This window comes from Macaca thibetana, chromosome 14 (genome assembly GCF_024542745.1).
Source record: "Macaca thibetana thibetana isolate TM-01 chromosome 14, ASM2454274v1, whole genome shotgun sequence".
NCBI classification, from domain to species: Eukaryota; Metazoa; Chordata; class Mammalia; order Primates; family Cercopithecidae; genus Macaca; species Macaca thibetana.
This window is the reverse complement of record NC_065591.1, coordinates 12625427-12640253: the sequence shown is the minus strand read 5'-3', so window position 1 is coordinate 12640253 and position 14827 is coordinate 12625427. Positions and strand designations below refer to the sequence as shown.

Genomic DNA, 14827 nt, shown 5'->3' with positions numbered 1-14827 from the left:
AGGCATGGTAGTGTGTGCCTGTAGTCCTAACTTCCCAGGAGGCTGAGTTGGGAGGATGGCTTGGGCCCAGGTGGTCGAGGCTGCAGTGAGCCGTGATCATGCCACTATACTCCAGCCTGGGCAACAGAGCGAGGGGAGGGGAGGGGAGAGGAGGGCTGTGGCCAAGCCAGCCCCTAGGTCTCTTTCTAGAGCAATCACTGATGGCACCAGGGTGAGAAGGGGCATTCTGTGCATGTGGAGACCAATAGCACGTGCCTGGCACGCATGTAGGGTAGGGAGTAGTTAAAGGCACTGGCTGTTGACTTATACACATGATCTGAAATCTGGTTCTGCTTTAACCTGGTTACATGAGCTAAGGCCTATTTTTTAGCCCCTTGGGATGTGTAAAATCAGAATGGTACCCACCTCACGGGGACATGAAAGGATTCCAATGAACTGATGAAGATGAAGCCCAGCACAGTCCAAGTGCTCACTCACTGGGAGTTATCACAAGGGTTGGGCCCCCAGCCCCTCCCAGGTCATCCGCTTCACCACTAGCTGGTAGGAAACAGCCTCCTGTGCCCCCCAACCCCCGTCACCTACTTCACCCAAATTGGCTGTAGGCTCCCCCAGTGCCTGGGCTTCTCTACCCAGGGTCCTGTCTGTCAGCTGCACCATATGTCCCTGACCACAAGGCGTCCTGCACAGGGGTGTGTGCCCAGCAGCTGCGAAGGAGGCTGGCCTCAGACGGTGGCCTGTGGATCCCAGCTCTGTCACTTCCTGGCTGGGTGACCTCAACCTAGTCACTTAACCTTTTTGAGTCTTGTTTTCTCAGATTATGAAATAGGAAAAATTTCCTTCCTCGTGAGATAAGCAAGTGCCATTAGCAATTAAGGACATCCGCACATAAATGAGCTGCATGTGAATCCACACATGCCATTCCATGAAGACAGAGGATCATGTGGATCTTTGGTGCCTTCCAGTTGGCCCCTCCCTAGGTCTGTGAGGGTCAGACCTGTCCTGAGGCTTTTACAAATTGGCCCAGAACTCATTTAACCACAGCATCATTTCATCAGAGGGCTGCTATTAGAGACTGAATGAATATGTCCCCCCCGCAAATTCCTGTGTTGAAAGGCTCACCCCCACTATGGTAGTGTTAGGATGTGGGGCCTTTGGGAGGTGGTTGGGTTATGAGGGTGGAGCCCCAGAGAGCTCTCACGCCCTTTCCACCATGTGAGGTTACGGTGAGAAGACGGTCTCTGAGGAAGCTGGCACTTGCCACACACCACATTTGCCAGTGTCTTGATCTTGGATGTCTATAGCCTACAGAACTGTGAGAAATAAACGCTTGTTGTTTAAGCCACCCAGGCTATTATATTTCTGTTATAGCAGCCTGAACAAAGACAGCTTTGATTCTTAACATATTTAATCAAACTCGGGCTTCATAAACCAGTGAAATGCCTACCCCTATGGCGACAGGGAGCTGATCATGGGACCTAGGTGCCTGGAGGACATCCCAGTGGCTTTGAAGGCTCCAGCCAATCAAGATGTTCAATATTAGCCCTTCTGCCAACATCTGGCAATGTGAGGCTGGGGCGGACAGTTGGCCTGATGTTGCCAGGAGTAGGATGCTGATGCTGCTAGAGAGTAGGTGGGCTCCAAACCCCAGGCTTCTCACTTGCCTACTAAGCACAGCAGTCTGGAGCTTGGGACCTGGCAGTGCGTCTTTGGAGAAGGCAAAAAAGCCACAGCAGCAACACTTAGGAGAGGAGCAAGACCCTTCCCCCTCCCCACCGTATTTCCTCCTCTGAAGAACAATAGCTCAAGCTCTAGCATGGCACAGAACACTGGGTTGGGCTAGGCAAGCAGCCATGGTGGGGGCAGGTGAAGCAATGTGGGTCTCAGCAAGGAACCCCTCTGAAGGTGGCAGTGGCTCCCAGGGCTGCTGCACACAGGACACCACAACTTGGCATCAGTTGCATGGTGAGCTGCAGTGATCAGAGGGGCTGGGGCCCTGCCAAGAGAGCAAGGCCAGATCGGCCCAGCAGGAGGCAGGAAGGCCCTGATCCAGCAAGGGGAAGTAAAGGAAGTCTACAGCCATCTGTTACTCGTCGCTACTGGGACATCTGGGGACAGGCTCTGTTCTTGGGAGAGCAGGTTACCAGGATTCATAGGGCTGCCTGCCGGTGACAGGCATGTAAGTCACAGGGAAAGGCCGGGATCCAGGCCTCGGCTGTAGCAGCAGCTGGTAGAGGTGGAGCCACACGGTCACAATACACGCAGACACAGAGCAGCAATACGAAACAGAACAGCTCAGAGCAGTCAGCTCCTCAGCACAAGCTGTGTGGGCCGCCACTCCCCGCTTCTGCAATCACCCCATGATGTCTCCACCCCACCTCACATCCAGACGGGGCTGGACGGCAGAGCAGATGAAGCCTGCTCTGTGGCGGGGCAGCCTAACTGAAATGCACGCCTTTATGGGGGAAGCGGATGGACACCTCACCTCCCTCATGGTTCACATCGTGGACTGCACTTGAGTCCCAGCTCTTCATCACATCCCTAGGAGTCTTAAGAGGAAATCAGTCTGATTTCTTCAGACAGGAGCAGCAAGAGTGGCCAGAGCAAGGAGGACCTCGTGTGAATGGAGGACCTGAGAGGCTGATGCCAAGGAGAACAGAAGCCAAAGCCACCAAGAAAAGCAGACAGGCAGCAAGCGGCTGGAGAAGGCAGGCCCAGTACCCAGGCAAGAAGTTTGGGCCCAGCATTCAAAGAAAGTTGCCTGCTGAAACCAGCTGGGAGCCCTGGGAAGAGCAGAGCTTCTGGGGGACACAGGCTGCACCACCAGGAGCTCCTGGGAGCCCCTTCCTGCTGCTTCACTCCCCATCATGCAGCAGGGGCTGGAAAGACAGGCAGATGCCGAGGAGTTAATGACATGATGCAGGAGTCACACCAGGCCCAAGCTATTCAGAGAGACCCCCAACCTGTAGGGTGGTCCCCACCCAAGCCACCACATCCCTCAGGGAAGCCCCAAAGTCCCTGAGCCTGGTACACACCCCATCTCCCTACATCCCATCAAGACCTGCTCCGAGCACTCAGCTGGTCACCACGTACCCATCCCACTAGACTAGCCCCCAGGCTGGTAAAGGAGAAATCACACACCCTTGTCCTAGTCAAGCCCTTCCTTGGGGAAGAAGATAAGGCCACACTTTACCCCACAGAACCACAGTAATTTGGGGGGAAATTCTGTCGCCCAATGGACAGACCCTGGGGAGTCCCAGCATTTCGCTGGGATGCGCTGGTTTGGAACCAGTGCTCCCCATCAGCCACCCTAACCCTACCCTCAAGTTACTTGGTTTCCCACTGTGCCACAGGGTTAGTCTTCTTGTCAAGGCCCCAGCCTTTTGTGGGAGATCCTTCTCTAAACCTGTCCCTGTCTCACCCTGGAATGTGGGACTGGAACCCATACCTGTCTGTCGGTCAAGATCCCTGGCTCTGGGCGCTTCCAAGATGAAGCCAGAAGGATGTAGAGCACCAGCAGCCCGAAGGCCACCACCAGCATCCCGGTGCTGTTGGCAAAGACCGCCTCACTGGGCAGGCTGTTGTATGGCCTGGTGGTGTTTTTCCTGAAGATGACAAAACAATGTGAGCCCTCGAGAAATTTTTCCACCTATTTTTGTCTAGTGGGAGACTTGATGTCACCAAGAGAGGGTGAGAAAACCTTCCCGGGGCCACATGTGATCTAGAATTTTAACACCCTTTCTAAGTCCCTGCAAATATTTGTTTTTTTTGTTTTTTTTTTTTTTTTTTTTGAGACGGAGTCTCACGCTGTTGCCCAGGCTGGAGTGCAGTGGCGCGATCTCGGCTCACTGCAAGCTCCGCCTCCCGGGTTCACGCCATTCTCCTGCCTCAGCCTCCTGAGTAGCTAGGACTACAGGCGCCCGCCACCGCGCCCGGCTAATTTTTTGTATTTTTAGTAGAGACAGGGTTTCACTGTGGTCTCGATCTCCTGACCTTGTGATCTGCCCGCCTCGGCCTCCCAAAGTGCTGGGATTACAGGCTTGAGCCACCGCGCCCGGCCTCCTGCAAATATTTGTATAATGAGCCAGGCACAGTGGCTCACTCTTGTAATCCCAGGCCAAGGCATGAGGATTGCTTTACCCCAGGAGTTCCAGACTAGCCTGTGCAACATTGCAACATAGTGAGATCCTGTCTCTACAAAAATAAAGCTTAGCTGGGTGAGGTGGTCCATGCCTGTAGTCCTAGCTTACTTGGGAGGCTAAATTGGGAAGATCGTTTGAGTGCAGAAGTTTGATGCTGCAGTAAGCTATGGTGACACCATTGCTCTCCAACCTAGGCAACAGAGTGAGATGCTATCTCTTGCGGGGGGGGAATAAAAGGAGAGAGAGGGTCTTCCTACGTTGCCCAGGCTGGACTCCTTCCACCTCAGCCTCACTAGTAGCTGGGACTACAGGTGCATGCCACTGCACCCAGCTGTAATAATCCTTTTACCCATGAGGAAACTGAAGCTCAAAGCAATGAAATTAACTTGCCCAAAGATGCATAATTAGTAAATGGCACAGCCAAGATCGAAACCACAGTCTGACCTTAAGTCCTAGTTGCTTTTCACTATACCCCACTGCCTCAAAAAAATGGACAGTAGTGGTCAGGCATGCAAGGCTCTAGAGTCAGACTGCCTAACCCGAGCCTCAGCTCTGCCACTTACTGGCTGTGTGCCGTTGGGTAAGTTTACGTAACCCCTCTGTTCCCTCATTTGTTTTGTTTTGTTTTGTTTCCTTTTTACCTGAACAGTCCTATTGCAGAATCTGTTCCAATTGAAAATGGCAATGGTGGCATTACAGGCACGGTGGCTCACGCCTGTAATCCCAGCACTTTGGGAGGCTAAGGCGGGCGGATCACGAGGTCAGGAGTTTGAGACCAGCCTGCCCAGCATGGTGAAACCCCATCTCTACTAAAAATACAAAAAATTAGCCGGGCATGGTGGCGCGCTCTTGTAGACCCAGCTACTTGGGAGGCTGAGGCAGGAGAATTGCTTGAACCCGGCAGGTGGAGGTTGCAGTGAGCCAAGATTGTGCCACTGCGCTCCAGCCTGGGCGACAGAGCGAGACTCCATCTCAAAAATAAAGAAAATAGCAATGACAACAATACCAATGATGTAGGGTGGTTGACAGGATTAAATGTAAGGTGCTTAGGACAGTTTCTGACACAAAGCAGGTGCTAAATCAAACTGATGCTCAATAAATATCTGCTGACTTACCAATTTCAACCTAAAGAAAGATCAATTCTGTTACCTTCCAGATCAGGAATGGGCCCAACCCCAAAAGCTCTCTTCCCTTGGGTGAGTCCTGTGATCACAGGGTGTATCTTTTGAAGACCCTATTCCCTCCTCTTCACCTTAGAGTTGGGGACCCCACTGCACTCACAAACTGAAGAAAAGCTTCTCATTAATGCCGGAAATGACGGATGCGATGGACAGAGAGAGGATGGCGGCTCCAAAAAAGACGTGGATGGGTTTCAGGAGGCTGCGCAGCCACATGGACGCCCAGGGCAGGAGGAAGACAGCAAAGCCCAGGCACCACTGTGGACAAAAGGGAGGACGCACCCAACTGTGCTGTGTGTGACCAAAGCACAGCCCACCCCAGCAGCGCCTCCTCCCCATCTCTACTCCCTGGATCTTCTTTCACAACTCAGACCCTCCCACCAGGCATTGCCCACCACCATGCTAGCTTCCTCAATGTGGCCTATTACCCAAGCAACAAGAACAGTAAATGACATGCTTAGCTACCATCCCACTCCCAGCAAACCTAACCACCTTGTTTGTCTCTGCTTCCTTCCAGTCCTTGCTCATAGAACTCCTCACTTGCACAGGCCTGAGATCAGAATATGGGAAGCACTTCTAGAATTCTTTTGGTTCACAGAGGTGGGAGTGGGGAAAGTGGAAGCCAGATGGCTGATTAGAGTCCGCATGGTAAGTGCCATGACAAAGTTAGCAGAGAGGGCTCTGGGACAAGAGACGGGCAATGGGAGGGATAAAAGGAACAGAGTAAGTTCAGGCCACTGACCTCCCACAGCCCTTGAAGAAACTGTCAGTTCTACAGGATACAACCTCCAAGGCTCTCTCCAGGCAGTGAGCAGAAGGAATATTTGGTGCTCATGCAAGTGAACCCCCAACCAGAGCTCATGGCTCTAGGAACCTCGAGGAGGAGCGCAGAGAACCCACCTGGCAGGCGAAGAGGAAGACAGCGGTGATGCCCAGCCAGCTGTGCAGGGAGTAGAGGTTGGCAATCTTTCCATGGTTGTGAAACGTAAAGACAGCAACCAGCCCCACAACAGTGAGGATGAAGGCCATCAGGTGCAGCGCTGCATGGAGGAGTTTCCAGGGCAGTTTGGGCCCCACCCATGACTGGGGCAGGCGGTACACCAGTGACGCTGCAGGAGAGCAGTCCTAGGGCTCAGCATCCAGGAGAGGGCAGTCCCAGGGCTCAGCCTCTCCCCTCGTGCTCACCCAGACATCAGGGAATAACCCTGATAGGATCCTACACGGTTTCCCAGCAAGGGAACAGGAAATGCTAGGGCACTGGTATCAACTCCTTGGCATCTTTTATCCTCCCATAATTTGTGGGATAACAGTCAGCCACGAAGGGAGGAGAGAAGGGCCAGTTAAAAAGGGAGGAGGGGTCGGGCAACGTGGCTCATGCCCGTAATTCCAGCACTTTTTGGGAAGCCAAGGTGGGAGGACTGCTTGAGACCAGGAGTTTGAGGTTACGGTGAGCTATGATCATGCCACTGCGATCTAGCCTGGGCCACAGAGAGAAAAAAATAAATAGATTCAAATTAAAAAGGGAGGAGGGCTGGGCACGGTGGCTCATTGGGAGGCACTTTGGGAGGCGAGAAGTTCAAGACCAGCCTGGGCAACATAGCAAGATCCTGTCTCCACAAAAAAATAAAAATAAAAATAAATTACCTGGGCGTGGTGGCACATGCCTGTACTCTCAGCTACTTAGGGGCTGAGGTGGGAGGATCACTTGAGCCCAACAGTTCAAGGCTGCAGCAAGCTATGATCATCCCACTGCACTCTAGCCTGAAAAAGAGGGAAACCCTGTCTCCCAAAAAAAAAAAAAAAAAGTGGAGGGGAGAAGCAGGTTTCTTAGACCTCTCATTCTATTTTTACAATAATAAATTCAGCTTGTTTGTGGTTTCCAGGCTAAAAAGCATCGTGACAGTCATTATTTCATCAAACTGAATTGTTACAACTGAGGCTGGCTGTCAAAAACACAGATACTAAGGTCAGGCAACATAGGTCCAAATCCAGGCTCTGCCTCTTAGCTGTTTGGCCTCTCCTTTCTAACTCTCAATTTCCTCATCTGTAAAAGGGACATAACAGAGCCCACCTCACAAACTTGTAAGAACAAAATGGGATGATACATGTGAACTGCACATGATAGGCTGCTATCATCAATGGCATTGTATTGCCATTTTGCAAGTGGGGAAAATGAGGCTCATCAGGGCCCCAAAGCATAGATTTGAAAGCATGGGACAAAGATTACAAAGATGGATCCCAGGCTGGGCACGGTGGCTCACACCTGTAATCCCAGCACTTTGGGAGGCAGAGGCAGGTGGATCACCTGAGGTCAGGAGTTCGAGACCAGCCTGACCAACATGGTGAAACCCCATCTCTACTAAAAAATACAAAAATTAGCTGGGTATGATGGCAGGCACCTGTAATCTCAGCTACTTGGGAGACTGAGGCAGGAGAATAGCCTGAACCCAGGAGGCAGAGGTTGCAGTGAGCCAAGATCATGCCACTGCACTCCAGCCTGGGTGACAAGAGCAAAACTCCATCTCAAAAAAAGAAAAAAAAGAAAAAAAAAAAAGATCCCGGAAAAGCAAGCAAGTCCCTCATTCAGTGGCCTGACTAAACCATGAGAGGCTTCAATCTCCTGTTCTCTAGAGCTGGTTAAAAACTACAGCTCAGGCCGGGCGCGGTGGCTCACGCCTGTAATTCCAGCACTTTGGGAGGCTGAGGTGGGCGGATCACGCGAGGTCAGGAGATCGAGACCATCCTGGCTAACATGGTGAAACTCCGTCTCTACTAAAAATACCAAAAATTAGCCGGGCGTTGTGGTGGGCACCTGTAGTCCCAGCTACTCAGGAAGCTGAAGCAGGAGAATGGCGTGAACCCAGGAGGTGGAGCTTGCAGTGAGCCGAGATCATGCCACTGCACTCCAGCCTGGGCAACAGAGCGAGACTCCGTCTCAAAAAAAAAAAAAAAAAAAAAAAAAAACACTACAGCTCAAAGGCCAAATCCAGCTCGCTACCTATGTTTGCAAATAAAGCTTTATTGGAACACATGAGCCACACTAGTGTTTATCTGTTGTCTATGGCTGCTCTCACAATACAGCGGCAGAGCTGAGTACCTGCAACACAGATTCTATGTCTTGCAAAACTGAAATATTTATCTACAGAAAGATTGCCAACTCCTGCCCTAGAGTATCTGTGAAGCCACCCTTCTGAGATGCCCCCAGTCTTAACCCCTTCCTCCCCCAAATGACAGCTGGGCCCAGAGACAGCCCAACCCACCCTACCCACATAGCCCCAAACCCAACATTAACAAAGGCCAGCCTTGGAGAGGGAAAGTGCAGCTTTATCCAGTCTGGGCCCTACCCCGCCTCCCTTCCTGACCTCTTACTCACCACCTCCGTAGAATACCACCATGCCAGCAACCATAAGCACTGGGTGCCAGTTGAACATGTAGATACTGCCATTCCAGGCAAAGCCACCACGCCAGTACTGCATCCAGTAGATAGTGAAGAGGATGCACATGGAGCCCAGGGACCCCAGCAGCAGGCAGGACAGGTAGAACCATCCCGACGCCATTCTGATCATGCACTCCTGGAAGAAGTCACAAGTCTCCACTGGCTCAGGTGCACCCAGTTCTCTGGCTAAAGGACGTAACACTGATTTTGCTCTTGACCTGTGGGACGGAATCTTTTTGCTTCAGTTCCCTTGCATCAGCCTGGGCACCACCCCCCAACCCCCGAGGCCTCAATGTCTGGGTGGGCCTGATCTTCAGTCACAATGACTGAGGCCCCACCCCAGCACCTGGCAGTGCCCAGACAGAGCAGCAAGCTCAAGGCTGTGGCTGGCTGTGGTGAAGGCCAGATGCCAAGCCCCAAGGCCCAGAGTCCTGGGATTGCTCTCCCCTCACAGGACCAGAAGGTAAAGAATTACCACCCCACACCCCCCAGGAAAAAAGGGACAGGAATCAAAATCCAGGCTAAATCACGCAAATGCCCAGGCCTTGGGTTCTAACATAAGAAGGCGAAACTTACAATCTGAAAAGAGCAAACACCCCACTATTACACTAGATAGGAAGAAGTCGGAGAAGTTCTTCCCCAGAGAGTGAGCGCTACGGGGCTAATCTTCACTGGAGAGGTAACCAGGCCTTCACTCCACTGCCCACACTCCACACCTTGAACCAGCTGATGCCCCTCAGCTGTCTCCAGCCCTGAGACTTCTGCTTTCTCTTCCTCTGGGGAAAGTCCAGAGAAGAAAAGAGGAAGCAACAACTCATGGTCCAGAAAGCAAGAGATATTTTGAGATTTCCGCAAGTCCTTGATAAACCCAGAAACCAACTCTGGTTTCAGGCATGGCAAATGCTTAAAGCCCTGAGCAGTTGCTCTTAAACCCTAGACAAGTGGGCAAAGCCACAGGACTGGCCCTGCTTTCAGCTAATACGTAGGCAGCACGGGCCCAGGCATCAAGGTAGTCACCCTGTCCCATGGACTCACGCCAAGAAGGCAACAATGTGGCTTCCTGCATTGAGGCCCCTCACTCAGAACCAGCCAATAGAGAGAAGAAATAGCCAATAGCCCCCATGGAGGTAAAACACTTGACTGCTCACCTTTAGCCCTAATGATAGGCTCAGAGAACTGGCCTGGGCTCCAATCCCTGCGAAATGGGCACCTTGAGCAAATCGCTTAACATTTGCAGGACTCACCTGCAAGAAAGACGTGGCAATAAGAATACTTGAACAATAAGAATAACGAACACCAGCTACGAGCGCCAGAGCCTTACACACAAGATCCCATTTATTCCTCTTAACCCTGGGAGGCATATTACCCATGAGGAAACTAAGGCTGAGAGAGAGAAGTAATTAGTATGAGGACCCAGTGAGTGGGTGGGGAGTTCCAAATCCTGTATGTTTAGCTTCAAGGCCCACGCGCTTCCTTGACCACAGGTTGGCAGATCAAGTGAGAAAATGAATGTAGCACATTGTAGAAGTCAAGTATTAGAATTCTTGGCTAGGCGCAATGGCTTATGCCTGTAATCCTGCACTTTGGAAGGCTGAGGCAGGTGGATGACCTGAGGTCAGGAGTTCGAGACCGGACTGATCAACATGGTGAAACCCCATCTCTACTAAAAATACAAAATTAGTTGGGTGTGGTCGTGGGCACCTGTAATCCCAGCTACTCGGGAGGCTGAGGCAGGAGAATTGCTTGACCTAGGTAGGCAGAGGTTGCAATGAGCTGAGAGTGTGCCCATTGCACTCCAGCCTGAGCAACAAGAGCGAAACTTCATCTCAATAAACAAATAAATAAATAAATAGGCTGGGTGCAGTGGCTCACGCCTATAATCCTAGCACTTTGGGAGGCCGAGGTGGGCAGATCATGAGGTCAAGAGATCAAGACCATCCTGGCCAACGTGGTGAACCCCGACACCCATCTCTACTAAAACTAAAAAATTAGCTGGGCATGGTGGCGCATGCCTATAGTCTCAGTTACTCGGGAGGCAGAGGCAGGAAAATTGCTTGAACCCAGGAGGCGGAGGTTGCAGTGAGCCGCGATCACGCCACTGCACTCCAGCGTGGCGACCGAGCAAGACTCTGTCTAAAAAAAAAAAATAGAATTCTTAGTCATTGCTGTCACGCACTTCATCCTAACTACTAACAAAAACATGCAACTCATGTTCCTTGTGCCTGCCCAGGCCTCTCAGTGGCCCTCAGTCATGCCATACCAGCTCTCCCCATGCTAGGGGTCCACCTACTTAGGTGAAAATGCTGCACTTTCACAAGGTGACCCAACTTGGCAGTAATCTCTGAGAAAGGAAGGTCCAGCCACGCACGGTGGCTCAAGCCTGTAAACCCAGCACTTCGGGAGGCTGACGTGGGCGGATCACCTGAGGTCAGGAGTTCAACACCAGCCTGGCCAACATGGTGAAACCATGTCTCTATTAAAAATGCAAAAATGTGCTGGGTGTGGTGGCACTCACCTATAAGTCCAGCTACTAGGGAGGCTGAGGCAGGAGAATTGCTTGAACCCTGGAGGTGGAGGTTGCAGTGAGTCGAGATCATGCCACTGCTCTCCAGCCTGGGGGACAGAGCGAGACTGTCTCAAAAAAAAGAAAAGAAGGTCCAAGGACGGGGGGGAAAAGCTTCCATGAAGCTGGCAGGAGCAAATCATGCCACCAGCTCCTAGAAGCTTTGTGACTCAACTACTTAACTCAGAGATTTACTACCCAGCCTTAGAACTGCCTCCTCAATTCCTCCAAGGGCAGAGGACGTTTCAGGTCACCAGATGTTCACCTAAAACACTCTCCATCCCTCAATGAAATATAAGAGATCTTGATCAGCAGGCTCACTCATCTGACAGTATCGACTTCCACAACTGTTTTTTTTTTTTCTTTGTAAAAGTAAAAAATAAATGTAGTCCAAAAGGATCTGAAGCCATACCCTAGAAGAGGTCCTGGTTTACTGCTCTGTGACAGACTTAGAATAGACCCTGGGCACACTTTCCTGACAGAGAGCTGCAGAGTTATATTGCCCTGCTCACAATACACAGATAAGCCCTCCTACTTCCTGAAATAGAGCAAAACAGGAGAAAAGGAAGAATGCAGTGAAGGACCAGCAGTGATTCATGCCTGCAATCCCAGCACTTTGGGAGGCCAAGGCAGGTAGATTACCTGAAGTCAGGAGTTGGAGACCAGCCTGGCCAACATGATGAAACCCCGTCGCTACTAAAAATACAAAAATTAGCCAGGCACAGTGGCATGAGCCTGTAATCCAAGGTACTCAGGAAGCTGAGGCACGAGAATTGCTTGAACCCAGGAGGCAGAGGTTGTAGTGAGCCAAGATCACGCCACTGCACTGCAGCCTGTGCAACAGAGGTAGACTCTGTCTATAAATAAATACCCAGAAGTTCCAGACCAGCCTGAGCAACAGTGAGCCCTCATCTCCACAAAAAAAAAAAAAAAAAAATAGCTGGGTGTGGTGGCATGCGCCTGTAGTCTCAGCTACTCAGGAGGCTGAGGTGGGAGGATGGCTTGAGCCCAGGAGAAGGCTGAAGTGAGCTGAGATTACACCACTGCACTCTAGCCTGGGCGACAGAGCTAGCCTGTCTCAAAAACAAAGGAAACCAGTGAAAATTGCAACGCAAATGCTTGAAAATATCCTCTCATTTGTTCTAAGAGGGCAGGCTGGGCTGTGATGCCAGGGTGTGCTCACCATGGTTCGGCCTCCTGTTGTGCCCTCACTTTGCAGAGCCCCATTCTAAGGCAGCAGTCAGCAAGCTCTTCTGTAAAGGTCCAGGTAGTAAATATTCTAGGCTTTGTAGAGCACATGGTCTCTGTCACAACTATGTCATCAACTCTGCCCGTGCAAGAGCAGCCACATAAACATCTTAACAAATGAGCACCACGGCTGTGTTCCAGTAATATTTATTTATGGACTCTGAAGTCTGAGTTTCACATAATTTTCACGTCACAAAATATTATTAATTTCTTGTGAAAAAGGATTCTCCCGGCTGAGCTAAAACAGGTCAGGTCCAGGGGTAAGAAAAGGTAGTTCCCGGCCGGGCGCAGTGGCTCCACGCCTGTAATCCCAGCACTTTGGGAGGCTGAGGCGGGCAGATCACGAGGTCAGGAGATCGAGACCGTCCTGGCTGACACGGTGAAACCCCGTCTCTACTAAAAATACAAAAAATTAGCCTGACATGGTGGCGGGTGCCAGTAGTTCCACATACTTGGGAGGCTGAGGCAGGAGAACGGTGTGAACCCGGGAGACGGAGCTTGCAGTGAGCCGAGATTGAGCCACTGCACTCCAGCCTGGGCAACAGAGCCAGACTCTGTCTCAAAAAAAAAAAAAAAAAGAAAAAAAAAGAAATGTTAGTTCCCATCCAGCCCTTAGTCTTTGAAAAAGGATCTACTCAGGCTGGGTGCGGTGGCTCACGCCTGTAATCCCAGCACTTTGGGAGGCCCAGGCGGGCGGATCACATAAGGTCAGGAGTTCAAGACCAGCCTGGCCAACACGGGGAAACCCCGTCTCTATTAAAAATACAAAAATTAGCCGGGCACGGTAGCGGGCGCCTGTAATTCCAGCTATTTAGGAGGCTGAGGCAGGGGAATCGCTTGAACCCGGGAGGCGGAGGTTGCAGTGAGCCGAGATCATGCCACCGCATTCCAGCCTGGGCGACAGAGTGAGATTCCGTCTTAGAAAAAAAGAAAGAAAAAGGCTCTACTCCAAACTCTTGCAGTGTTACTTTTATCATTTAGAACCACAAATAAATGAAGGGGTAGAGAATCAGTTTGCTGCTCTCCTTCCCCGATGGACTGGGGTACTTCAAGAATCTTGAGGACCAGACTTAGGATGTAAGTCCTAAACCCTCATCTTACAAATCAAAAACACTGTGACACTGGGGCCCAAAACGAGAAAATGACTTTGCCAAGGTAAGTGGCAGGGCTGGTACAGGAATTCGGGTCCACTCCCTCTCAGCTCTGAGGATTCCTTATTCTCAAAAGTAGCTTCTGTTAAAAGCGGAACATCAGGAGTGAGGGGCTCAATATTCCAGCCAAGGAGGTAGGTGAACAAGTTACCCCTTAGCACTGGAATAATTACACACCCGGACTTCAGCCTGTGCCCAGGTCCGGCTCAGGTGACCAAAGAACCGTTCCAGGCGCCCGAGGGGTGATCCCTGACTCCTCTGCTGGGTGCTCGTGCCAGCTAACAATGGGTGAAAATTGGGGCGAGGAGCTCAAGCTGCTTTCTGCGCCCTCTGAAGAGTTTCTGTGCCTTTATAACCACCACGTTGGAAGGAAGAGCGCGGAGAAAGGTGCCTACTTTCTAAAAGAGAAAATTGAGGCCGAGCAAGGGGGTCGCGACAGTGCGAAGCGAGATAGCAGCGTAGCCGGGCGCGGTGGCTCAAGCCTGTAATCCCAGCACTTTGGGAGGCCGAGATGGGCGGATCACGAGGTCAGGAGATCGAGACCATCCTGGCTAGCACGGTGAAACCCCGTCTCTACTAAAAAATACAAAAAACTAGCCGGGCGCGGTGTCGGGCGCCTGTAGTCCCAGCTACTCGGGAGGCTGAGGCAGGAGAATGGCGTAAACCCGGGAGGCGGAGCTTGCAGTGAGCTGAGATCCGGCCACTGCACTCCAGCCTGGGCGACAGAGCGAGACTCCGTCTCAAAAAAAAAAAAAAAAAAAAAAAAAAAAAAAAAAAAAAGAGATAGCAGCGGAGCCAGCATTCGAACCCAGGTCCCTGAACTCCCAGCCCGGGATCTTTCTCACCCCTAACCACAGTGGGACGAAGTGGGGCCGGGATCTCCGGAACCCGCCTCTCGCTACCAGGCGCCGGAGCTGCAGCTCCCGAGGTTCTTAGGAGATGCAGAAGACACTGCCCCGAATGCCTACAGCGGGCTGCCGCCGGCTCGCCTTCTTATAGGCTCGCAGCACTTCCAGTCGCGCGCGAGGCCTCCTGGGAAGTGAAGTCCAGAAGCCCGGGGTTGCCGGCTCCCAGCGCGCCAAGGTGCTAGCCCCCTAACTCCCGTTCCTCCT

At 51.7% G+C, this 14827-nt stretch overlaps 2 protein-coding genes across 9 annotated transcripts in view; one reads left to right on the top strand and one right to left on the bottom strand.

Moving 5' to 3' along the window:
* SDHAF2 (succinate dehydrogenase complex assembly factor 2) overlaps window positions 1-14827 on the top strand; it is a 183472-nt gene that overhangs the window by 84579 nt on the left and 84066 nt on the right. The window lies entirely within an intron of this gene.
* LOC126935500 (lysosomal membrane ascorbate-dependent ferrireductase CYB561A3) lies at window positions 1388-14645 on the bottom strand. Of its 7 annotated transcripts, none has more exons than XM_050756998.1 (7): window positions 14561-14645; window positions 9902-9997; window positions 8691-8889; window positions 6218-6426; window positions 5421-5575; window positions 3446-3602; window positions 1388-2876 (listed from the first exon to the last, which is right to left on the bottom strand). In XM_050756998.1, exons 3-7 carry the CDS (start codon window positions 8881-8883, stop codon window positions 2853-2855), a joined length of 738 nt encoding a protein of 245 aa, XP_050612955.1. In that variant the 5' UTR covers window positions 8884-8889; window positions 9902-9997; window positions 14561-14645; the 3' UTR covers window positions 1388-2852. The 7 variants fall into 7 exon arrangements, with proteins under 7 accessions (XP_050612955.1, XP_050612952.1, XP_050612948.1 ...); XM_050756995.1 differs by having other exon boundaries at window positions 9902-9948; window positions 14561-14637; XM_050756991.1 differs by lacking the exon at window positions 14561-14645 and adding an exon at window positions 12500-13084.

Excerpts from the sequence above, each read along its gene's own strand:
- LOC126935500 (XM_050756991.1), bottom strand. Across the intron at positions 5,576-6,217 it reads TCTTCCTCTTCGCCTGCCAG|TGGTGCCTGGGCTTTGCTGT; the intron begins GTGGGTTCTCTG and ends TTTTGTCCACAG. Across the intron at positions 2,877-3,445 it reads GGATCTTGACCGACAGACAG|CCCCTGCTGCATGATGGGGA; the intron begins GTATGGGTTCCA and ends CTGTCTTTCCAG.